This window comes from Brachionichthys hirsutus, chromosome 5 (assembly GCF_040956055.1).
Source record: "Brachionichthys hirsutus isolate HB-005 chromosome 5, CSIRO-AGI_Bhir_v1, whole genome shotgun sequence".
NCBI lineage: Eukaryota > Metazoa > Chordata > Actinopteri > Lophiiformes > Brachionichthyidae > Brachionichthys > Brachionichthys hirsutus.
The window spans coordinates 1,850,495-1,877,249 of record NC_090901.1 but is presented as its reverse complement, the minus strand read 5'-3'; the positions used below and the strand labels follow the sequence as shown (position 1 = coordinate 1,877,249).

The following is a 26,755-nucleotide window of genomic DNA, read 5'->3' as shown; positions in this document are numbered from 1 at the left end:
TCTATGGCATTAATGTATCAGATTTTAGAATGCATTTACACCAAACCTTTAAATGCGTACCCACGACCCGGTAACGGACAACGTGTTTCGAAAAATGAATGAATGAATAAAAGGAATAAGGATTTACGCCTGATAATTACCCCTCTCAAGCTGTGGCATGACATCTTTATAAACACACAAACACACTCGCACATACGCTCGCTCAGCTGTGCTGATATTCCTCTCACTCTCCCAGCTGAGAAGGGCAGCGTCTGTAACTCATATCAATGAGATTTCTGGGTATTTAACAGTCTGAGTAAATCCTCTTCAGTCTCAAATTGATCTCATCTTAAGTGGGGCCAGAAAAGACATTTTACATATTCATGCTGAAACAGCACAGCAGTGACTAAATCTGCTGGGGTCACCTTCAGGGAATGCCTCAGCTGATCAGCATCAAGTGTTGACAAAATAAGGCAGATGCAGACGAGCAAATGGGATGTCAGAACACAGCAGTTGTAAAAAAAAAGAATGTTTTGAACATACTTCAAGATGGAGAATGTGGGACCAATTCAATTACCTATGTCATGTGTATTGTTCTTTTTTATTATTACTATCACACAGATAGTCAGTAAAAACTGTAAAACCTTCATAAATACAGTTTACAGTACTACAGGTTGTGGAAATATTTTAGATGTTGGGAAGAAAATTAAGAAAGTGTTACTTTATGAACATTTCTGCAGCAACCAAACTTTTTTCATGCTTGAGCAAAAATGTTGAACAAAAAGAAGGTTAAGAACATGAGCAAACAGAATAAAGGTTGAGAGGTAAGATCAGTGGCATTGCTCGGGCTCCAAGCAAGAACTCCCTGGGGGCCCCCACCCCACCTGTGCACGCCGCAATAGTTTGGTTTTTGCACATAAAAATACACAAAAAATAAGTAAACAATGTATCAGGTCAATTAATTACAGATCATATTTAATTAATCTCTCAAAAAATATCTCTTGAAAGCACTAAACACTAAACACTTACCTGTACTGTTACACATGATCTGATTTTTATTTAATTTTTTATCCTTTGCACCCAGAAAGAGCCTCAATTTCACAAGCAGGAGTGTAGATAGAAGCAGGAGGAATCCATAACCCAGAGTCCTTCCTCAACCTGATGCAAACAGGACCAGCTTGTATGTTTGAATGAATGCAGTGTGATGACCTGTGTACACTGTACAGAGACCAGTCCTGTGTATTAGGTATGTGACGTCTGTGTCATTGCAAACATGAACTGCCTCCGGATACAACTAACTCCGTTCATTAAAAAAAATAGGAAGAATTATTTATGTATGATTTGTTCCCGTAAGAATAATTCTCTTTTTCAATCAGACAACATACCTAGAACTCTCTATTATTTGTTCATTATTGGTTTGAGGTTAGACAAGCATGATTTTTTTTTTTAAAGGCTTGCATCAGCGATTAAAGAGCAGATGAGAAACTGCTTCAGAACAGAGACAGAGAGAGACTATAAAGGGAATAGCCTTTATCAAGCGTGACACAGAGAAATGGGATCTGGGTTTGTTGACATTAGAATGGTAATTGATTCGTGAATCTGGAGGGCTGGAAGGCTCACCCCAGGAATATTGTTGAATGGGAGGTCATATGGACTGTGATAGCGAACATATCTGCTTGACAGAGAGCGAGCTTTAGCTCTGTGAAGAATCACTCCTCAAACTGATGTGGCTAATAGCTTGTCATGCTAATTTAGAATCCATACTATAATTAGATACTTTGTATTGCTGCTTGTTAATTCATTTAGAGCCCTTCTCTGCTTCTCCACCATATGAATTCCACACGATTAAAGCAATTTAACACAGAATATTGAAGCAAGTATGATGAGCTGCAGGCCAACTGCACTCCACTGACACTGTATGGTGTAATTATGAAATGTATAAATACTAATGATGAAACATTAGTATTGTACTGATTAACATTTATTGGAAATATAATTGTTAAGTAGTTTATAACATGCAAGTAGAAAGAAGGACATTTTAATTTATATGAACCTTAACTGGAAAACATAAAATGAAATAAATATATAAATAAATATACACAACACAATAGCATTATTGTAAATATGTAGCTATACATTTTTCATTGATACAAATTTTCAAACAGATAAAATTTTGTATGATGATCAAAAAAAACAGCAAAAACAATATCCGACTTTCCTACACCAGTTTGAGACACGTCAGCTGACTTCAAGAGAACATTTGTTCTATATGTTTAGCATGATGAGCATTTCTGTATCTGAAATTCACAGTTTCACATCTTCACAGTTAGCTGCATATTAGCCCAACGTGTCCTCAAACATTTATGAGTTCTTCAGCTCATGTTGCTCCACGGAGGCCTGTTAGATTTCATTGCATAATTCTGTGCTGTGTGTCAGCCTATATTGTGCCAATGAACCTTTGTTTGTTCGCCAGAATATTTTCTATCACTGCTCCCTCACCTCACAAGCCAGACTAACGATGAATTTTCATCATTGAAAGGACTGGTTTGTACAGCATATTGTTGCAAAATGTGCCTATACAACTGCTTGAAGCAAATATTATGAAGCTAAAACTATAAAAGCACTCAGAGAGCACAGACCTCTGCCAAGCAGCTGATTCCCCTCATTATTGCACCATCCACATGGTGATGTGGGCCATTATCAAAAGGTTCTAAATTGTTCTTCTTATCTTTATACACCACCAACCATCCGCATGCTCTGGGGCCCCGAAGCGTGTCTATGCATGATGTGTGTGTGGTTGTTTCAAGGGGCCCTTGTACTAGGGTGTAAATGGAATTTCGTTGTTTGCAGTGTAAAACGTGTGCAACAATGACAATAAAAACTAATCTTAATCTTAAAATCAGAATCATAAATTTACACTAGCCTGGAAAAGTCACAAAGCAAAGCCACAATCCGGCAAATGCTTCAGTATTTCATAGACTGGAAGATCAGTTTCAGGAAAATGGCCCTGGAATAAATCTTACTGGATCGAGGTTCTTTTTCCTCTCATGAATGGACCAAACTGTGTCAGTTGAGTAAGGGGAACCATTATCCAATAGTTCCCACTAGTGTTCAGACAATTTACTTGCACCTGGGAGGTGGTTTACACAAGCCAGGGGGCCGAAAACACTGCGGCATTATTGTTCACAGTTTAAGCCACACATTCCCACCATTCACATTGTGAGAGATTAACTCTTACGCCCCAGTTGATACCTGCTGTGGGATTTGTAAAAGCAATAAACTCACAGCATGTGAAGATAGGTGTGAACATGATGGCTTACTCTGAAGAAAAGGGGAGGGAGTTGGAGAGAGAGCAATGAAGAAGTGTGTGTGTGTGTGTGTGTGTGTGTGTGTGTTGAGGTGAGGATGGGCTTTCCCCTGCAGTCAGGAAGCCCTCCTTTTCTTCGTTACTGAGGGATGAGGATGCATGATGAGATTCATATTCTCCATCAGCTTTTTAGAGTTGTTTTGGGACACGCTTCCATCTGTATTAAATATATATAATATATATATATATATATATACATAATTTGCAGATGCACAGACGTAAACACACAAACACACACAGATTCACACACTCCCAGAGACAGGGGTGAGGACCTTCTCTCGTCTCAGATGCTTGTAGTTACTTGTTCTTTCACTGACAAGTGACAACAGTTTTCATTTACTCAGAGGAAAGGTCAGAGCAGTTATCTTGTACTGAATAACAGTGCAGGCAAGTCTGGGGTTCCCACATTCGTCTTCATGAGACTGGGTTGTCCGTTGGGTCCATATGAGTCATTAGCAGTGGCTCATAGTTCAAAGGTTATCTGAATATATTTGCTCATAATAAATTTCGTTCATGAAGTGTTCCTTTAAAAGCTGTTTCATTATTATTCATCATTGACCTTAACAAAGAGAAGGTTTAAAATACGTTTTTACAATCAAAACAAGATGCCTGGTGCGTGAGGTCATTTTCAGAAAATCACAATTTTTAGTGTTTATAATAATAATGATGATGATGATGATAATAAAATCATGATAGTAAGAAAAGAAAATAAACTTTACTCTGTCTCTAACATGAAAGGGCAAAATCGAACCTATACTACAACCACCCACTAGGGGGCAATCGACACTCATACAATCCCTGCAGTATATGAGCAATAGCGTGAATGGAATAGACAGGCCAAATACAGGTTACAGTCAAACATGGTTGGTTTGCCATTTATATTGACTGATAAAATGAAAGTAAGGAAAAACAGACAGCAGAAAATGAGAAAACAGAGGATGAAATTGTATCAGTAGTTGTATCTCTGTCTATCTCTCTCTCACACACACACAGTTGCTTCTGAATGTAGGTCAGTTCTGTAGAGAGCCGTGAAAGTGAATAGTAAATCAAAACTGTCAACCGATGCCAAAGAAAGACTTCCCCGAGGCTCAGCTGTCGTTCTGGACAGCGTGAAGTCATCCTGACATCCATACGTCCAACATACAGTATAAATACTGCTGTAGACAACGCTGGGCCTGCTCCTAGTGTTCTTCTGTTTCCGTGTGCGCTGCAGAGCCAGTCTCTAAGGGAGCAAATATGATTTAGGTATTGGAAAACCTTCTTACATGCATGTATGGACATTGAAAAGCAAAACACTTCCAACTGTAAGCGCTGAAGAAAATATTTTGAGGTTTACTGAAATTTCAGGACTCTTTATTGAATTTGTGCAATGAGAGGACAAACTGGTAACTCGCCAAACAGGAAGGTCAACATTTAGTTGTTGTTGTAACTACTGATACATGCTATCTCCCTGGAAGATGCATTCCGACATTCAGAGGCATGAGATCGGTGCATAATCGCTCCAGCTGAGCCGAAACCCCATAAATTAGAATAACTTGATGCAAGAAGACAGAAAAGTTTACACTATATATGTATGCAGGCCGAGGGGCAGCTGGGAAGTCCTTCAGGGGTCCATTTGGAGATGCATTGTTGGACAGAAGACAGGAGTGATCAACAACACACTGGTCTTCTTCACTTCAGAGAATGGGTTGTTTTTAACCTGGTTTATTGTTTGATATTCCTCATTTATAATAGAGGAAGAAGGTAAAACCCTGCATTTGAACGTACTCGGTGTTCGACTACACATCCTAGATGAGAAGAACGTCATCAGTCCGCGACAGACGTCACGTGACATGTTTGTTTTGAAACTTCTTTGAAAGCAGGACGCAGCAGAATGCGAATGTGTTTCTGGTTGGTTGGTCGTCTCGGTTCTGTTCAGCATGAACGCTGATGATTGGTTCGGGTTCGTTTGATGTTGAGATCGTGCTGAAGATGAAACAGTCGCAGACCGGGAATAAACACGAAGCAGAGGTCACGAGTCGTGAGTCATTAGTGTGAAACGCTGCAGCAGAATGGACCGCATCCTGTTTGTGGGCTTTTTCATCGCTTCTACCTGCTCGGCTTCGCCCCCGAACTTCGTCCTGCTTTTCGCAGACGACTTGGGCTTCGGGGACTTGGGGGCTTATGGACACCCCAGTTCACTCACCCCGAATCTGGACCGTCTGGCAGCGGGGGGTCTCCGGTTTACAGATTTCTACTGCACCAGCCCCGTCTGCAGCCCGTCCAGGTATCTGTCTGACATTCATGCGAGACTCTTGAATTTATTGTCCGTGTAACCGGATGATTGGAGTTAATTGGGCAGGCAGGTGTGGGAGGGAGCACCTGTGGCCCATTTACCACTGATTTTGGGGGGGGGGGGGGGGGGCGTATATAGGTGCTTCCCTTCCCTCGTTCCAGCGTCCTCATTTGTGTTTTCCCCGTCTCGAAGGCAGGTTGGCCGTAGACTGTCACTGTTGTGTCTCTTCTTTTGTTAGTTTTGTTTGTAAAGTGTTTTGAAGGACGTTTTTAGAGTGTTAATAAATGCTTTGGATTACTAATGCCGTGCTGGTCTTCAGTGTGAGCGGACCTGTGGTTGGGGAAACCCGCTAAAACGAGCTGGGGACCAACGGAACAAATTAAATAGATCTTTATGTTGCAAGTCCTAAAGTGGCGTCGACAGTCGTCTAGCCCCAAATGCCCGACGCCACATTTCCGGATTAATGAGGGAAGAAGAAACAAGACAGACTGGATGAACGAGTTAGTTTGTCTGTGCGCGCATATTTAGACACATATTTTATTCCATTTATTAATTAGGTTAATATTCCAAATGAAATTGAGCAAAAGCCAATTCTAATTATTTATTTCACTCCTTTACTGTCAGACACAAAACAAAAGTCCTGCTTTAAACATGAACCAAACCCGACTTGTTGGTTTTCAACAACGATAACGACGGAAATGGCATTTTACAAGATTTTAGTTCATTAACAGTTTCTGTCATCCCAGCCTTCTCGTCAAGGCGAGTTCCGCTGGTGACAAAAAAGTTCCTTCACAGGGGACAGAACCTTCTGTCTCACCCAGCTGGAAGGCAGTCCAGTTCTCGGGGACTATATCAGTTCCTATACTGTATTAGACATGCTATGCAAACAAGAGCCTTAGTTTTTGTTGTTGTTTTTTCAGGGCATCGTTGTTGACGGGCCGCTATCAGACCCGTTCAGGTATCTACCCAGGAGTGTTTTTTCCAGGCTCTATAGGTGGTCTTCCTCTGAATGAGACCACCATTGCTGAAGTGTTAAAGCCTCTGGGCTATGCTACTGCTGCTGTGGGGAAGTGGCACCTCGGATTGGGGCCCAACGGGATGTATCTGCCAACCAATCAGGGGTTTGATCAGTTCCTGGGCATCCCCTACTCTCACGACATGGTCAGTGTGTTGGATTGTACTCCAAGCTGAATTTCACGAATGATTAAAAACGGTCTCTTCTGTTTTTTGTTCAGTTTGGTTCTCTTACAACATATATTTAAATATGTGTTCATCTGTCTCTCTCTTTCTCAGGGTCCCTGTCATAACCTGACATGTTTCCCTCCAGATGTTAAGTGTTTTGGAACGTGTGATGTTAACTCTGTATTTGTCCCAGTAATGCGTAATGAGCGCATCATTCAGCAACCTGCAAACTTCCTGAATCTGGAACAGGCTTACAGCAACTTTGCGACCGATTTCATCACCGCATCAGCCAAGATGAAGCGGCCTTTCTTCCTTTACTATCCTTCTCACGTAAGCAACAAATCAGAATGCTGGAGTCAACTTCGAATGCTGAAAGACGGGGAAGACTTTAGGGTTTGTTGGAAAGCTGATGCACAGAAAATAATTGAATGGACCTTCTACTTCGTTTTAGCACACCCACTACCCCCAGTATGCAGGTCCAGGGGCAGCTGGGAAGTCCTTAAGGGGTCCATTTGGAGATGCATTGTTGGAACTTGACAATGCAATAGGAGAACTAATGACGACCCTGGAGAAGACAGGAGTGATCAACAACACACTAGTCTTCTTCACTTCAGACAATGGGTTGGTTTTTGTTCTGGTTTATTGAATGTTTCTAAGGGCAGTTCCTTCTCTAACACTTTTGTTACAGCAGAGTATTTGCTCTAAATGGAATTGTATCTTTCTCACCTGATTTCTTCTTATATATATATTTAAATGTAACGCTGTGTCATTCCTGTTCATATGTGTAGACCCTCACTGATGAGAATGTCCCATGGAGGAAACGCTGGGCCGCTGAGATGTGGAAAAGGTACCACATATGAAGGGGGCATGAGAGAGCCAGCGATTGCTTTCTGGCCCGGGACCATCAGTCCAGGTTAGAACAACAGTTTACACAAAAGGAATGAAGAATATTTCTGTTGCACTAAACTAGTTGTCTCCACTTTCCACTGTACACCATTCAAAGAAAGTTTTTCTCTTGATTTTCCAAACCTTACATAGATTTATTAGACTCCAGGTAACTGTAACTGGCCTTTTTTGATTCCAGCAGCAAAATGAAGTCTGTAATAACACATGCAAACCCGTTTACACATCACATTTTACCTCTTTTCCTGTTTGCATGTCTTCAGGTGTGACTCATGAGCTGGCTAGCACTCTTGATATCCTCCCCACCATCGCACGCCTGGCAGAAGCCAAACTACCCCAGGTGATGCTGGATGGAGTTGATATGACAGAAATCCTTGTCAACCGAACGAAGGTAGAGACATCACACATCTCACTGTGTAGATAAATAATATTAAAATAAAGATGATGCCTGAATTCTGATGTTTTATTACTATTTCTACAGAGCCAAAGGGAGACAATGATGTTCTACCCCTCTTCTTCCAACGAGAAGTATGGCCTGTTTGCTCTTAGGTTGGGGAAGTACAAGGCCCACTTCTATACAGAAGGTACTGTAATAATAGTGATGACTTTATTAACATTGTTGTTCTGTTTTAATTCAGAACAACATCATCCATTCTTGTCCTCATTCCTGTATCAGGTTCTGGCCTCAGCGGTACGACCCCTGACCAGGACTGCTCAGTATTTGCAGGCTTCAAGGCCCATGACCCTCCTCTCATTTTTGACCTGGAGGCTGACCCCTCGGAGCACTACCCCCTGTCACTGGAGGGAAAGCCTGACCTCCAAGCGCTGCTGGAGAGGATCAAGAAGGTTAAGGAGCAGTTTGAAGCCTCCATGGTGTTTGGAGAAAGCCAGATGTTAAAAGGAAAAGACCCGATCCTGGAGCCTTGCTGCAATCCTGATTGTAGCCCCAAGCCAGGCTGCTGCCGCTGCTGATGGGAAGAACGTCTAACACTGATTCATTCCTAATGATGACAGTACATGAAGGTTAATTTGATGCTCACCTGTAAGACTTGCATGCGATCAAAAGACTCATATCTGGGGTCACTAGTGTGTGTGGGGGGGTGGTGGGGGTAGCCATCATATCCATGACACTGTTTTGTTTGAAACTCTGTACATGTGTTCTCTCAGGGTTGATATGTATGTGGTGTGAGGAAGTCTTAACTGAGTTTGCATCAAGGTTGATTATGAAAGCACAAGATGTGGAACTTGTATCAGTCCGCGACAGCCGACACTTGACATGTTTGTTTTGAAACTTCTGGTGTGTGTTTTTAAAATGTAATGCCTTGCTGCTTACAGGGGTGCAGTTAAATAATTATGCTGACAAGAATCGTTATAAACACCCCTCAGTCATAATATTGACTTGAGAGATAATGTAGAACTTTATGCTGTATGTTTCCTCATTTGTTCCATATAAAACCATGTTTTATGCATGACCTATTCTCTAGTTTGCACCAATATGTTTCCTAAAATAATAAAATGTGGAATAAATATATCAATTCTCAGGTGAAAATGTTTAGCAAAAGATTAAAAATAGACAACAAAGACAATGTAAGTTTGAGACATCAAGCATATATTTTATTCATAAGACCAAACCCATAACAAGGCGGAGTGATTTTTGTTTTTTGTCAGTTTTTCCCTGGAATTTTACATGTCCTAGTTTTTAAAGATACGAGACAGGATACGTTTGCTCTGTCACATACTGTTTCTCTCTAAGTATACAGTGAAGAATCTCTTTATGTAACATGGTCAGAAGTTTGGTTTAATTCTCTCAGCGGGGCTATATGGGTCGAGATCATCCTCAGATGTGGTTTTGTGTAGCTGTGTGTGCAGGAGGAGTGTAAGTAGGCTGTCACAAGCTAAAAAAAACAAGATCAGTGATGCACTGTTGGAGCTCAAAGATGATTTATACAATAGGTGAGATACAGTAATAGATTCCAGTTGCAGCTGGTGTGGTCACTATTCAGTTCTAACAGCAGATTGGTTGTAAGTCTTGTGTGTCACTCGCTAATGATGTCACGTACTACTAATGTGCTCGATGTGCTGTTGAATCCCGAAGTCTTTAGAGAATTACGGAGATGAAGAAATGAAAATGAACCTGGTGACAGATACTGAGTTAAAGTCTTGTGTCAAAACATAACACTCAAAGTAATGCAGATCACAAATGTCTGTTTTTCTTCCTTTCTTTATCGGGTTTTTTTTATCAGGTTGTGAACTTTTTTTCTTGTCTTTAATGTACATATTTATTTCATAACATACTCAACATAAAGGACACAGCACTATCTCAGATCTGCTATTGTTTATATACATGAGCTAACTGAGCGATACGTACATATGCAAATAACACCTTACCTCCCTCCTCCTCCATCTACATTCAGTGAGCACTGAAGCCCTGCCGATCTGAGCTGTTTGCTCTTGAGTGCTCTGAAAGCAGTGGAACAGGATGCTAAACTGTGTCTCAAAGTACAATAAAGGACGACTGAGGTGGTAAAACATCCAAGTCTGACAATTTGAAGTGGCCACATCGTTTTTAAATATACACTCCTCCCTACGTTAGGTGCTAGACTAGTATGCTACAATAATCCCAGAGTATGCTGTTGCGTAATGTTTGACTGATGCTTTAAACTCCAGATTACAAGCAATAAATACATTTGGGAGCATGTGGCCATCTCTTTTATCCATCACAATTAAAAAAGGCTGTGACTATAAAACCTCCCTTTTAGTACTTTATAAAAGGTTTGATTACATTGTGATACCAGGACCGAGTATTAACAGGACTCTCACACTGCTGACTTGTGTCCACCAGTCAACCCTGTCACTCTTTTTCCCCTCATTGAAAATGGCAAGTCAAAGGAAAGCGAAGACGAGGACGGCACTAAAAACTAGAGGTCAGAGGTGGTAGAATATGGCTTTTCAGAGGGCCTTTGCTTTCTTTGACCCAAAAAGTACATCAATCCTAGCAGAGCATACAGTGATCTACAATTTGAAATTTTAACAGTTGAATGATTTCCTGTGAAAGCGCCTCACAGTGGAGGACAGGACAACTTTGTAGACTGAACAGAAGTAAAATGGTTCTGTCGTTCCTTCTGCATGTGCTACTGCACCTAATCAAAGCAAGGTCTAAAGATACCAAAACCCCTCCCAGAGCATTATAAATCTCAAACCTCTTATCCTGCAGTTATTCCTGTCAGACGGACAGCTAAGCAACATCCCCTCCTCTATCCATCGGGTCTGTGAGTGCTTCGTTAGTCTGGATGAGGTGCCTGCATGTCTACTTTCTATACATTTATTTACAACACACTACGTCTTGAATGGACACGAGGGTAAGCTTGGACCAAGGACAGTTCACTGTACTTTCTACTCGCTCCAATGTCTGCCACTATTGAACAAATACATATTTACACTAAATGAAATGCCAACTCCTTGATTCTGCAGCATTCTTTTACAGATTGCTGAGCTGCTTGCCATTCATTCAGGTACGTTTTCAGTATGTCTGTGTGCAGTAACCCTATTAGCCATGCATTGAAAACTGAAATAGAAGTAGTACGTGTATTCTTTTCCTCTCAAAAGGGGAACCTTTAAATAAATAGGTGCTCAGTTTGTATATTATAGAAAAAGAAAAACAGATAATCCATCCACCAAGATGATGGAAAAAGCAGAGAGTAATGAAATCAGCCAGATGCCTCGCATACTGCAGAGATGAAGATCCCAATTTCAGAATAGGATTTTACAACAGAGAGCCCACGGACTGCGCCCTCTGGTGGCAAAATCAATGAACATAACTTGTGGAGAAAGGCAGCTGTTGTCATAGCAACACTTCTTATTCCAGATAAATGTCCTCCGTGGGGCAGGCGTACTCCAGATGCTCCTGGTAATACTCCTGGAAGGCTTGTCTGCACAAAGGACACAGATTCTACATTTAGTATTGATCAGTCTGCCAGCTGTGAGTAAAATACTGTAAAATATATACAAAACAAATATATATAAATGTAATAAAAATCAGGACTTAGCCATCCATGTAAAAACCCTAGAAAAACATTGTTTAAGATAATGTGCTAATACCTTTAAGCAGAGTAAAGTATTTCAGATCAGACACGGCTTACAATCTATACAAACAAATCATTTGGTCTCACCCAACAGACTCCGCAACAGGCCGCATGGATTCCTGCGATACAAACACGTGGCAAGCAAATCTGTTCAGCATGGGGTGCTTTGTAATGAAACCAAAGTAGCTGCAGAGGGAAGAAAGCAATGCCACGAGATCAGTCAAATTTGACACTGCAGCGCTTGAATGATTGCAGAGAACCAGAATGTTTGTGTACCAGTTGTTCCTCGGGTGGCATCCACAGAATGAGATGTTCTTCATTTGGAAGAAATGGCTACATCTGTCATACTTGAGATGGACAGAGATGTAGAGAAAGACAAAGTTGACATAAATCTGTGTCATTTTCCCCATTGACTTGGTTCATGTGAAGTGATTCAGTCATCGGCCCGTACCTCATCAAGGGTGTCATATTCATCCTCCAGGCTCATGATCAGTTTCACTCCTTGCAAGCTAACCTCCAGCTCACAGAGCGCAGGAGGTCGCACATGGACTGTCCGTTTCCTCGAAAGTGCAATCTGACAGGTAGAAGGGAATTTTCATAAACCTGCATTAGCATACTTGCTTGTGTCTGCTTTGTTTTTAAATTGTACATGTCTTGCTTTTTTCCATTCTGTTTACCTTCTGCATGGCAGCGCAGAGAATCCCATTACCTTGGTGATAAGGTACCTCAACAGACCCCAGAAACTGAACGCTGAAAGTCTCCATCCATGCAGGATTTCTTTTCATGCCTCTCATATGGATGTAAATATAGAACATGTGATTCTTCTGGCATTCGCAATGACAGAAGAGAGAAAATCATCTCTCTTAACTCACCCAGTAACTCCTTAGACTGGCCTATGACCTCATGGGCATAGAAGGCAGGAAAGATGCCGCTCTCTCCTGTCCGCATGTTATAGCCACGGTACCAGTAGTCATCCTCTTCTTCCTCTACATATAACGGATCGTCCACATCTAGTTCCAGCTCATCTGCATGTCTGGGAATGAATCTGTAAAGAAGTGGGGACAAACCGGAAACCCCTCTCATGTTATCATCACGTTAAATACGCCCTTACACACCCCTGTCAATGTGTATCCAACAGAATGAAGCTCATTTGAGCTTGAACTAGAAAAGCACTCAGAGAGCGCAAACCTCCGCCAAGCAGCTCATTCCCCATCGTAATTGGATTTACACCGTCCACATGGTGATCCGGATCATCATCAAAAGGTTCTAGATTGTTCTTGGTATTTTTATACACCAACCATGAAAAGTAAAAGTGAATCAGAGTTGATGCAGCATGGTGGCTCAGTGGTTAGCGCTGTTGCCTCACAGCAAGAGGGTCACAGGTTTAAATCCGACTTGTGGCCTTTCTGTGAGGAGTTTGTATGTTCTCCCCGTGTCTGCGTGGAGGACTGACGGTGGCTTTGCACACCAACAACAGCACAGAGACCGGTTGTGTCTGATGCCGCAAGTACTGGCCGGCCACCCTGCAGCTCTCAAGCACAGCTGTAACTTTGACAGCTGCCTTCCTCCATAACCAAGGTACATTCAGTACATGAGAAAAGACAAGTAGGTCCCAAGTAGAGAATCACGTGCAACGTATGCTCTCTTACCTGTACACCGCCCTGTGCGTCTGGTCTCTTTCCTCCCCATTGATGGTACAAGAGAAAAGTCCAAAGGATTCGGTACCTATGGCAAAGAGAGACAGATTTTTCCAAAAGATTGATAGCTAGACATCCAAATGTATTTTCTCTGATACTTCTCATGTAAACTTTATGTGACAAGGCTAAATGGGAGCTGGCTGGATTTGTCAAAAACAAAATGGTTTTATCTCTTCTATAGGGATATAAATCTTGAGGAGAGAGCGCTGGCTGATGATCTATGTACACACATGTCTATGTCCTGTACATCCTGTGCGGGCTTCATGGAGCGCAGTGGGAAAACAGTTTTGGTAATAACCCAAATGTTATATGACTTGCAATGTCATCCTGAAAGGAATGTTTCGGAATTCATGGGTTAAAAGGATCAGTACCACTGAATATGAAGCTACAGCTAGAAGATGTTTGAGACAAATTAATGAGTTCATATATATGAATGAATGAATATAAAAATGTATCTTACTGGAGGAGCGGGAAGTGTTGTTGACAAACACATTGAGAAACTTCTTGGAGAATGGGAGGTCAGCCTCAGGGGATGAGTCCTCAGAGGAACTGAGAAGTTCTGGTCTCACCTCCTCCTCATCACAACCATAGCCCACCACTCCTGTTCCCAAATGTTCCTCATCACACAATGTGGAAAGCTCACTATCATCACTCAGAACGGAGGTGCACCTTAGAGAAAAGATTCACCAGTTTAAATATCACGCTAACGCTCCACAATCACCAAGAGTCAACGGCTACTTATTAGCGTTTACTTGTCAGTAAAATATTGTGTAATTATAGTCAAACGTATATAGCATTTATTATTAGCATTCACAAGCACGTACCTTCTGAGGCTGACTAGTTCCAGTTTGGTATTCTCATCTACCACCAGTGTATACTTCATGGAGTCATAGGCCAACCCGTCATCTTCGTTTGTCTGCCTTAGAGACGGTTCTTTCTCACACAGTGGAAGGTCATGTTCAGATAAGGTATAGCCTGGCACATTAGAATCAAAAGGTGGTGAGCTGTCAAGCTCGAGATTGCTACCCCCGTAGGATTGCTTCCCCAAGCCTCCCAGGAACGGATAAGAGTCCCCATCCTCCTCTTCCTCTTCCTCCTCCTCCTCCTCCTCATCGTTATCGGTGGAATAAGTGAGGCTGAAGCAGCGGTTGGTCTGAGTGGTGGGTATGTCCAGTGTCAGGCTGTTTTTAACCTCCGTGATACGTTCGAGAGAGGCAGCGGAACGGCTTGCTGGCCTATGATCGGTCTCTCGCCCTTCGTCCTTGTCACTGACCACACTCTCACTGAGGCCTGGTGACTCCAGATCCTTCCTACCCTCCAGCATTGTTAAGTCATTATTGGGCTCTTCATCTTCCTCCTGTCTCCTGGCATTCTTCGATGGCTTGTCTATGAAATTCTTTTCGGAGTCTTTGGTGTTACACAAGGGCCTGAACTCTGTGGTACCTCTTTCATTGCTTGCACAGTACTCAAAGGTCGGAGGCGCTATGGTGTCACTGGAAGGACTGTTCATATAGAGAAATGGATTCATCATCACACCTTTTGAAGACACCACTTGCTTCCTCTCCTCTCCTGACTCCGTTCGGTATCCTTCACCCTCCTCTTTCTCCTCCATTTCCTCACTTCCTGTTCTCTTCTCCTGGTCCTCATCATTGAAGCCATCTCCCTCTCCGATGTCTGAGGATGGAGAGATCGTGTCAGACACAGACGCCTTCCGCTTGAAGCACTCCTCAGGACAACTGATTGGGTATGAGCCCTCTGAGATCATCCTGTTGACCAGGTTGCTCAGCAGCCAGGGGGAGTCTGAGTTTTCACTGAGGTCATCTTCACTTTCTGATTCTGAGTCTCCCTCACTGGTTCCATCATATTCGTCAGCACTGGGCATTAGCCTGGGTCCCACTGGCAGATAGAAGGAACGCTTAAAGCCCTCTAGACTGTGGTCTGGTTCTATCTCTAACACCATCTGTCTGGACAAGCTGTCTTCACACTGCTGGGCTGGCGGAAGGGTCTCATCCGGGTCAGCCTGATGTTCAAAGGACCGCTCATCATCCACAGTCTGCCGCCCCGCCAAAACTTGACCATCACCGTCGGCCTCGGGAGGTAAGATGGGTGAGTCAACAGGGGATGGTGTAGCGATCGTGGGTGAGGGTAGGGGAGAAGGAGAAGGTAGAAGAGACCCTTCCTTAAGTGGGTCAGGCCCACCCAGAAGTAAAGATGCTTTGAATCCCACAATGCCACTGTCCTGCTCCAACTCTGTGTCTGGGTCCAGTTCCTGGTCTGTTGGAGGTGAGCTGGCCTCCTCAATGGAGTTGGTGAGGTGAGAGGAGCGCCCACTGCTACTGTCATCACTTGTCAGGTCCAGCTCTGTCTCTGATATAGAGGAAATCATGTTGGAGACCACGTGACCCCCACAGGCAAATGCTGCCTCCAACTCCTCTTCAACATCAGACTCAGAGCCTGGAGAGCTAAGGTCCTTGTCCTGGTCTGAAGTCAAATAACATTGTTGGTTCATATCAGCTATCCCTGGGTCTGAGGATGGAGAGGTGGAGTCATTAGTTGCTCCCCCCACGGTAAAAGCTGGAAGATTTAAACTATTAGACTGATCGAGAGCTTCTGAGCGGCTAGCGGAGACGTAGCTGGAGAACGAGCGGAGTTCAGACGATTCGATGGAAGGGAATTCCACGTACGATGACTGATTCTCCCTGTGTACCATATCATAGGTCTCCTTACACATGAACTCCACTTCAAAGTCCTTCTCCAACTCCTCATCAGACAAGGGCGTATCGGAGCCATCATTAGCTCCCATAGGTGCAGTGGATGACAAGCAGTGGCTGGTTCCATCCGGGTCCAGGTTGTTGTCCGGCTCCATAGCTGACTCGCTGGTGACGGTGTAGGTGTCAGTGGCGCGCCGATTTAAGTGCTTGTGGTTATGGTCCCTGTTGAGGTCATGGTCCACCTCAGTGTCTGAACACTGAGAGTGCTCGTCTACAGAGGGCGTCCTTACTGGCTGGACTGAATGGTCTTCCTTTGGCTCGGTGACAGCGCCAGAGCAAGGGTGGGACTTCTTGTGTTGACCAAATGAACCTATAAATATGACAAAGGGCATTATAAAGTGCATGATGCAGATCATTTATATAGGCAAGGGACATTTGAGCTAAAAATAAAGATGTTAATGGTTCATGACGACTTAAAAACAGATGTAAGAGGCAAGTTCAGAAAATTAGTCTGAGAATTTGATTCCAGTACAAATACATACAAGTTTTTAAGAAATGAACATGACATATGGAAGGACACACACACACACTGGTACTGTGTTGATGGTATAGGGTTGGCCTTTTTGTTACCATATTCATGTCTCTCGCGCCTGTTGCCCTCCATGTCACAAAGGAGGGGCCTGTCGGGGGACTGGGGGTTCCCGCCCTCCCCTGCCTGTGTCAGTGGACTACCTTTGCTCTGAGGCCCGGGTGCCTGTGAAATTGGAGAGGCAGGGCAATGGCCTGTCACATGACTGCCGTCCTCCAGACAGGAATGGGTTGGAGATAGACGACCTGGAAAAATAGCAGAACTATTTCCTCACATGTACAATCAACATGTAACTCAGCCAATATTATACTGCACAAAATGTTGTAAGGGAAGTTGTGATACCGGCTCTTTCCACGCAGAACAGATACAGAACATGTCAGGTCCTAAACTTTACATTTCCTGTCATTTCTTTCATCCACTTTACCCGTTTCCTGTCTGTGTTTCGGTTCCAGCTGCTTCCCTCTGTGTCTATGTTTTCCCTAGATTATTACTGAATCCTCTTTATGGAGATTTCCCTGTTCTTTTCTCCCTCCTTTGTGTTTGTCTGCTGATTCTCTCCTACCTGTCTCTGATTGTCTCTTCCTTCCTATTTCCTATCGACTCTCATTACCTGTCTGCGAGTTTCCTGCCCTCCTTGTGAGTTCATCGTGGTTCCCCCCCATCATCCCTTCATGTTTTCTTATGTTCAGCGTAGGATTCCTGGTCATTGGACTCAATTTAGAGTCAACGATTAGAATACATTATCATAAACAGTGCTGACCTTGTGAGGTTGGGTTGCATAACGAGTCCTGCCAGCTTCCTTTCTTTGGGGACAAACTGCTGTTGTTATTCAGTGAATCCTAACGAGAGAGCGAGAGAGAGAGATTCACTCTTCTACAATATTAATAGAAAGAAAATAATTATTATCTGTGGTCACTGTGTGATCGGAACCAGAGCTTCATGTTGCTTGCCTGTGACACCTCAGTGGCGAGGTTCAGTGTGGTGGGTCTGGTCTTTAGGGTGCCAAGAGTAGGGGAAGAAGGTGGAGAAGCAGAGGGCGATGGGGGTGCATCTGGGTCAACCTCTTCATCGTCTTCCTCTTCTTCCTCCTCGTCTTCATCATCTATCATTTCAAACTCTTGGAAGTCATCTTGGAAGGAGCACACTGGGTGGTGCATTTCACTCTTCTCCAGGATGAGGGAGTCCTGCGGTCGAGAGGGAGGGAGGGAAACAGAAGATAAGAAAAAGGATGCAATGAAAAGCATTCGGCGTGAACAGACGGACACTGAGCAAAGAGCAGAATAATGAAGTGGACTAAAGGGTGAAGTGTTCACCCGACAAGAGCAAGGAGAAGAGAGCGAGAGCATGTATGAAAGACAAATGTAAGAACAACACAGGAGGGGAATTTCAGTCAGACATCCATAAGGTTTCAGTTGGTTTACCAGAAAGAGTGCTGGATGTATATGAGGTTTAGCAGACCTGCAGTCTGTTAGGCCTTATACAGTATGCTGCCTGTTTAATACTTGCAGGAAATGAAGTATAATCATGGAAGTCAATGAGGTAGCTCACTGACATACCCCTCAGTGTGCTAAACATGAGACAATGTCTACGGCGACCGCTCATGCGACTTCCAATAAAAGCTGTTCCACCGTAGTTTTCATGGGCATGGAGAGCAAAGCTACCGCCACAAAGGTTGTTTTCTGATCCTCCCTTTGACTTTGCTTACATAGCAATGGAATTATCGAGTTTGCATTTTGAACAGCACAGCAGTTCCTTTCAGTGCAGCCTATTTAATGGTGGAATCAAACCTCATCCCACGGCCCATCCACCACACGATCTTTGCTGACACATGGTAAATCCACTCTATGGCAGAGTAGCGAAACTCCACACTCAAGAGAATGCATGAATACGTATAGTTATTATATAAATATAATAGCGCTACGTACATTTGGTCCAGTGAGCTTTCACACCGCATACGAAACTAACGACACGAAACAGGGTTCTCTTGCAAGCAAACCGAGACCTACGTTTTCAGGCGGACCAGAATTCGCTTGAATTCGCACCAGAGTTTGGATGAGTTTTCACAACTGCACAAACGGAGCGGACCATCCGAGGAAACGAACTCTGGTCTGTTTAAAGGGGACCAGACAGCGACAGTGTGAAAACCACCCAAGTCATCTCTAATAAACCCATGTGAATGACGTTTGATTGCCTGCGTTAACCTCCAGATAACAGAATTACAGCGTGTGTGTGTGGGTGTGTGTGTGTGTGTGTGTGCTGTCAGAGACTATGCACTGTGCCAAAGGACAAGATTGAGACCTGAAATGAAGAACAAATTTGAATCAATCAGAGCTGGGGATTGGGGCCAGAGGATAATCTAATGGTTCAGATTGGCTCTAAATCAAGGACATAATGTCTAATATGACCAACAAAAGCTTGCTGCTCACAGGCAGCAGTGATGATGAGGAGCTGACAGAACATCCCCCACCCTAATGATGCTGGTAAAACCAAATGTCTTATGACGTGCACTCTTTCACCTTTCTGCCTCTGTTGCAGGCCCAATCTCAGAGGATGAGTGAATGTGTTGTATCCATACCTTGTCAGCACAATTACTTCCTCTGGGCAATGGTGAAACATAACAAGGACCGACACCACCCCTGATTTGTGCTTTACTGTAACATCAGCATTCGCCTGATGTGTGTTTGTGAAATGTACGTATAATGGGAAAAGTGGGCACTGATTCATGGCACAACCTCTCTGGTACAAGCAAAAATATATTCTCTCTTCAGAGGTCCTCACATTCTATGCAAAAAACAGCTTCAGGGCAGAGGAAGCAGAATATCTAGCGCAGATTTATGCCAATTGCCTGAGCCCCAGAGCCAACCATCCCTGAGCTAAATCCCTGTTACCAGGCATCTCAGCCGAGTGGAGAGAGAAAGTGAAGGAAGGAAAGCTGGAAGAAGAAGGGGGAGTGGAGAAGTGGCAGAGAACGAGGGAGGGAATCTGAGCTCTGTCTCTGAAAGCAGGGAAGGAAGAGAAGACACACAGAGGGGAGGGAGGGAGACCGTCTCTGCATAGCAGCAACTGCATTGGGTCACCCACCCTCTGCTGCAGCCGTGGCTCCACGCCACCAGCATGTAAAAAAAAGGGGTGTGTGTTATTTATCTTTGTTATTTAGTCCCTGCATGGACATTTATTTGAGGCCTTGGTTTGCTAGTCAGGTAGATTGCAGATAAAATTACACAAACATTAGATTGTCATATGCAAAAGCAGTTCTCAACACTTATACTAGTTATACTAAGCAGTTCAGTCTCGATCCATTTGTCATTCTGTCACCTTAAACAATTTCTTTGTGTTGAATGCATTTTTCTGCATGAACTGCAGATTTAAAAACACTGACAGCCACCAAAAGCATTTATAGATGGCAAGATCACAAAACGCAAGGTAAACTATCATTAATAGAAACTAGAAAAGCACTCAGAGACCCCAAACCTCCCCCAAGCAGCTCATTCCCCTCGTATCTTAAACTGATTTTTGAATCCATTTTATATTTTGTCCTGACCTCATTCTGGATCAGATCCAGAAGACATTCTGCACGATAATGCTGCACATTGGACCCCTTTATAGCTGTGATTTTTGGATTGAATTGAAAGCAGATTTTTTTCATAAAAAGAAAAAAGCCTGTATTATAAGTAAACGGGAAAATCCAGATTTTATTGTATCCAGATAGGTATCCGGATCGCTCTCAAAATTAAATGGGGTCTAAGTTAGACCAAGATTTTTTTTCATCAAGATCCATCCAGCAGTTTTTCCGTATAATCCTGCTAACAATCAGACAGACAAGCGGTGTCAAAAACGGAACCTCCTCGGCGGACAAGCCAACAGCAAAGAGGGCCTCACCTTCTCATACGGATCAGAGTCGTAGTTGAGTCCAATCCCACAGTCATCTGTGATTTCAGAGAGATCTTCATCATCAAACTCCTCCAGGCTGATGTCATGGGCTGGCCTGGAAACATATGAGAGACAGTCTATTCATTGTGACTGTTCTTAGTTACAGTTAAATGTCCACAAACTCAGCCCTGCTGCGCAGGAAGCCTTCTCTCACTCGTGTCCTCCACAACGAGTCAGGTCTCGATGCTACATACGACAACCAGACATATAAAATAAACTCATCCTCACCGACAAGGTGCGACAGTTTTCAGTGATGCAGTGAATTATTAGCGTATTCCTCTCACATCACAGTTTCTGAAGTTCTATTAACAGCATATGCGCACAGCGGCGGAGACACGAATAAGTCTTCAATAGCCTCTAACTTATTTTTGCCCCATTAATTTCAGCAGGCTCTCCCTTCTACAGCAGTCGGCCTGAAATGTGTTGATGCTGCATTGCAGTTTTCCTGCGACGTGAAGGACGCTCCACATAATACACATGGACGTCATCGTACATCATTCACAGAGTCCAGTCCACAAACAGTATCACTGGTACATTTGAACAAATGAGAACTTTTGCTGATGCTTCGGAAAGTGAAACGAGGAGGGCTTGATAAAGACAAAGTAAAGTGCTTCTGACAGAAAATCCTGAAAACAAACCGCAGCAGAGGCGTTAAATAAACTTTCATGAGGTTTTACATGTTTCTTCTTCTAAACGTTTGGGCTGTCATAACGCAGAGAATGCAAATTAACCCAGAAATAAAATAAATACATTTTCATTTCAAATGAATGAGCATTGTGCAGTTAATTTAATTGTAAGTTGTCAAAAACAAAGGACTCAAAAATGCCAAATTATCAGAGGAGCTATCTAAATTAAACAACTTTAAAAGTTATGATAAGCTCCGTGGTAGGATTTGATAAACTCATGTGGTAGGAGTGCTGCTGATAACAGTCATTTATATCGCTTTAATATTACATTTGTGGAAAATTACATGTGGTGCCATGGTATTAAGCATGACCTTGCTGTTGATATATAAATATCTAATCAGATACAGTACAACAGGTACATCTTGACAATGTCCAACATCGAGCAAACATTTTCAGAGAAAACACAGCTCAGTATCAGAAGTATCAGTTGTATCAACTCCTTAAAAGACAAAGATAAATCTGTCACACCTTCTATCTAATAAATATATTCATCATTCATCATCACCTATTGTGAGACGTTCTGATTTTAAAAAGGCAACAGATTCCTTTAAATTTCACTGAGAAAGAATTGCATATCTTTGAATAAAATGAGCGGTATTGCTAAGATAATGTTAAATTCCATATTAAAGTACTTTCTTTGAAGTGCAAATATAATCCAGGTGCATTATCCCACATGAACTAGTTGATAACCCATCTAATAACCATTCAGGGAGTACTACGCCATATACGACCGCACCAACAACCGTCTTGGCTTCGCTACAGCGGCCTAAATGTCGCCAGTATTAACAAACTTGACCACAAAGCTATAGGTATAGACAGCACAATGAAATCTAAATCAATTTCACTGTAAATCAATCTAAATAAATCTGAAATTAAAAATACTTTAACATTTCATTGTTCTACTTGAATATAATCTTCAGTCTTTGGCTGATGGGAATTAAATGGGTTTCTTTCCATTTATAATTGACATTGAGCTATAAAATATGTTACAGTAAAAACTCAGCACACCCAGCTCCACTGCTACCAAGACCTTTGCTACCGTCTCTGTGTTTACCTTTGTCTCCTTCTTCTCATCTTCTTCCTCATTCTCAACAGTTATTGTCTGTCATCACAATACCAGATATAATCAAACTGACTGAAATTTCTGCTTGCCTCGTTGTAAATAGCCTGACTATATACCCATTCACACAGAGACACGATTTGATAACTGGAGATGTCACCATGGACATTTTTTTTTTTAAGGTTTAAGGTTCATCCATAAAGAAAATAATATTTAATGCTCTCCTTACCCAGACACAGTGTTCAGTGTGAAGTAGAAAATAAATTACAATACCAGAGGGGCGGGATGTTGGGGGTCTCTGCTGTAATAAAGCTCTCTTTTAAGCAGCAATTCCTGCTTCATGGTGACATCATCTTTAAAAGCCAAGGACACTGGATGCGGTCAGCACTGATTCATTTAGAAGATCAATTTCCAAGGCTTTTCACCCTCTGTCAGTCTCCACTAATGCACACACACACACACACACACACACACACACACGACTGTGAGTCATGCATTTAGCCTAATAAAGAGCACGCTCCGTTGTCTGTGTCAGAGTCATAGCTGAAGATCACACCATTTCTGAACCAACGTTGACCATGATGCATTGCTTTGCTCCGATCAGATGATTTCATATTGATCTGACTATAGGATCAATGAAGTCCTCGCATGTAAATCAAATGCTGCTATTAAACGGGAAGCTTTCCTTGGCATCAGACTGATGAAAAATAAACATGGATTCCGTAAATATGTCTGGAATATTTTAGTTTTGATTGAACGAATAAAACTACAATAGATGCTACAAACGTTGACATGACAAAAAATGGCAAATACTGGTGTGGGAGAGAGATGAAAGACATAAATACACAAATAGAGATAAAAGGACAGCATGGGGGGATGCAGAGATGGAAAAAAACGACTCTGTATTTAGGTAATCTGCATTACCCCACGGTAACCATACCCACCACGCCCCCTGCCTTCAAAGAGGTAGAAAGCTAAAGTGGAACATCGACTGCTTAACATATGAGCTATGGAGAGAGAAGCAGGGAGGCAGCAGGAGGAGAGGGGATTGGGGGAGGAGGAGGAGGGTGGAGCCGGAGGGATGTTTACAGGAAATTTTGTCTCGTCTACTTTTAAAATATTGATTTACCATTTACAGTTTTTCTCTGTCGCTTTGGTGCTTTTCTCACTTCATTTTCTCAGTGTTTTCCAATGCAAAAAAACCCCGTCAGAACTCGGTGACACTGAAAACGCTCAAGACAGCACTATGCACTACTTGTACAGCCATTTGGAAACAGTAAAGTTGCACATTACTGTAGTTTAGGGAGTAAAGTGAGTACAAGACACTGAATATGTACGCTTCACATCTTTACTGTATGCTCTTTGCAATTCTACAGCAGTGTGCGAAATAAAAACTGTATCCTCTGATTGAGCAATTCTACCATCCTTATGTGACTCCATGTCTTTTTGCTCAAGTTGAAAGAAATATAAACACAAACTCCCGAAGCGGCAGCCATAAAATGAATATGAACAGAGCGCCGTTTTTTATTTCTGGACATTTCAACACGAGAAAGCGTTTCCTCAGTGCATCAAAGATTATGGTCCGTCATAAATTGCTGTTGCTGAGGAGAGAGCGATAGGCCCTCTTAAGGATTATGATGCCAGCTGGAAACAGAGTTAGCGTTATGTAAGTCAGATTACAGTACGCCACCATCACATCACCACTGGTTAGATCTAATTTCATCTTCTTTAACTTTATTTTTTGGATGGGATGGGGTTTTCTTTGGGGTTTTTTTTAATCAAAAACAAATTTGGACAGCTTTTATGAACTTCATTGAGAACCTATAGGTCACAGGGTGGGGCACATTGTAGGGGAGTAATATGACACTTTGGAGAGGAAGAAATTATGTCACCTCCTTTACCATTACAAATAACAATACAATTATCAATTACATATCGATTCTTTTCATTTTTTATATAAATGGTTCCACAGAAATATGTGGGTGGGGGGTTTCCCTCTCTAGGCTATACTTTGTCGAACCTTTAGGGCAGCATTTTGATGGCACAGGAATCTTGTTGGATTTTAGATTAATCTAATTCAAAGGGATGTCGTTATGTCTCAGAGGACGCATGGACTCCACTGAATGCCATTCTAGTCTTTTTTTGCTTCTTGTTGTGGACAAGTGAAAACTGTAGCGTCACAACAACGGACGGAAAGATTAAGAACAAATTATTTGGATTCCAAAAGGATTTCTTCTCCTGTATTTGGGGAAAGGGAGCAAGGCCACATATAGAGGCAGAAACAGACGTCAAATAATAATAATAAGGAATTCATGGCAAATCCGTCATCGTAATAAAACTACTGTATTTCTACAGCCTCCTCTTCTTCATAATTAGGGTTAGGACACCCTAACCCTAATTATGGTATGGTTCTCATCATCATCATCATCATCTCTGGTCCAGCGCGGCAGAATGGCGCTCTCCCTTTATGCGTCGCGTCGGGCACAATAGACCGAGCATCGACCTCACCGGGACTTTGGGAGATCTTTGTTCAGGCCCGGACTCAACAGGGCGTGGGCCTCTCACAGGGAACGCGCAAGGCGTGCGCCTGACGCCATTCATCAATCGTGTTAAATCGGGTTAACAATGTAACCTGGTTTCTCTTACCCGATACACAAACAACTTGCTGTTCCGACGCGGCGATAACGGCCAATCAAAGTATCGATCGCTACCAATGGCGCGTTTGTATTAAAGTCATAATAAACAAACAAATAAATACGTCTGACGCGTCAGCATCAAACTGCATGGAGCGTTCATCCCCAGCGAGCATCGCCCCCCCAGCAGCCCCTCCGCTGCCGGCCCGCTCTCACCTGCATCCGGGGGGGGAGAGCGAATGGAAAGTGGAGAGGGAAAACATCTCAGCCCTGTCCGCCATCTTCTCCCACGAACGACTCGGAGCTACTGCAGAAAAGCGCGGATGGAGCGCGGTCCATTCACGAGCACGGGGCGGAGGAGAGGCGCGCCCGCGGACAGACACGGATCCCCTGGATGGGAGCCTTCGGTCAGACGCGCCTGCTCAGCACCATCAGATCTGCAGTCAACCATCCACGCAAGCAGGGTAGATGGACAGGGGGGGGGGGGGGTCAGAGCAGGAAATTGTCGTCGGGGAAATAAAAAAAATCAATTAAAAAAAAAATCAATCCTGTTGCGTCCAGGCGGAAAACAGGCCAAATGTCTGCAAGCTGAGATGCTGCCGGTGAAAGAACGGCCAGCGGTGCGGAGACGAGGGGGCAGGGGGGGGGGGGGGGGGGGGGGGGGTGACGTCAGGCTGCTCTGCGTGGCAGTCTGCGGCGTTTAGGAACTCAAGGTTCCTCAGGTGTTCCCCACAGCGGCCAGGAACCCGCAGCGAGTGCGCGGAACCTCCACGAACCCTCAGCCAGGTGTAATGTCGACTGACTGATCCACCCACACGTTGGGTTTGCTGATAGGAATCAGAACTGTTGAGAATTCTTTGAACTCTTATGTTGTTTGCGTGAAACATTATTTGTGTTGAAATGATCTTTCGATAATAAAAATAAAAATTACCATAGTTTGATCATCACTTTTTTATTATTCAGACTTTTACACCATAAAAACCTATTGACAACGTTTACAGTCTCCACTGAAGGAATGTTCCAGAGAGAGTAATATAGGTTTTTACCAGTATAGTAATAGAGCTTCCGGTCCGGCTGCAGCGACACGATGTACTGGCGCTCGTAAAGGCTTTGCACAGGGGGGCTGTGCCCCCTATTAAATAGCAACACCCCTGCTTGGACTTCATTAGTTACCAACTTGTATCAACGAGAAACGTCGTCTGGTCTGTCACAGATTTTAAGGGCTCACGTTCAGCAGGCGCAGTGGAGCTGTTCACTGCTGGTGGTGCTGAAGGGCACCTTCCTCAGGCGCAGTGGAGAACGTCTGCCACGCGGGGGCGCCAAATGGTAGGATTTCACGTTGAACAACAAAATTAGCCAGTTTCAAATTACGACTTGGCATTTTACTCTCTCACTCTCTCTCTCTCTCGACAGACAGACAAGCAGACAGACAGACAGACAGACAGACAGATAGATAGATAGATAGATAGATAGATAGATAGATAGATAGATAGATAGATAGATAGATAGATGGTAAACTTTATTCATCAGCTGAGAAGGTCAAAGTAAAATACACAAATGACACAACAACCAATATTGAAATAAAACAGATCACACAGAAAACTCAATGTAATAAAGTTGAAAGAGCTTCATAAATGTATATGTTAATCTGTATGTTTGAT

General features: G+C 43.1%; 2 protein-coding genes across 2 annotated transcripts; one reads left to right on the top strand and one right to left on the bottom strand.

Moving 5' to 3' along the window:
• Window positions 1-5,305: 5,305 nt before the first annotated feature.
• Window positions 5,306-9,126, top strand: arsa (arylsulfatase A). The gene is made up of 8 exons (XM_068739319.1): window positions 5,306-5,612; window positions 6,542-6,782; window positions 6,915-7,133; window positions 7,255-7,424; window positions 7,592-7,716; window positions 7,970-8,097; window positions 8,188-8,290; window positions 8,383-9,126. The coding sequence occupies exons 1-8, from the start codon at window positions 5,398-5,400 to the stop codon at window positions 8,676-8,678; spliced, it is 1,497 nt and encodes a 498-aa protein (XP_068595420.1). The 5' UTR covers window positions 5,306-5,397; the 3' UTR covers window positions 8,679-9,126.
• A 2,436-nt stretch (window positions 9,127-11,562) lies between these two features.
• Window positions 11,563-25,375, bottom strand: mapk8ip2 (mitogen-activated protein kinase 8 interacting protein 2). The gene is made up of 14 exons (XM_068739789.1): window positions 25,311-25,375; window positions 20,665-20,770; window positions 17,736-17,969; window positions 17,546-17,624; window positions 16,827-17,030; window positions 14,310-16,566; window positions 13,946-14,154; window positions 13,438-13,513; window positions 12,661-12,833; window positions 12,466-12,575; window positions 12,240-12,362; window positions 12,065-12,135; window positions 11,876-11,974; window positions 11,563-11,635 (listed from the first exon to the last, which is right to left on the bottom strand). The coding sequence occupies exons 1-14, from the start codon at window positions 25,373-25,375 to the stop codon at window positions 11,563-11,565; spliced, it is 3,879 nt and encodes a 1,292-aa protein (XP_068595890.1).
• Between the last annotated feature and the right edge of the window lie 1,380 nt (window positions 25,376-26,755).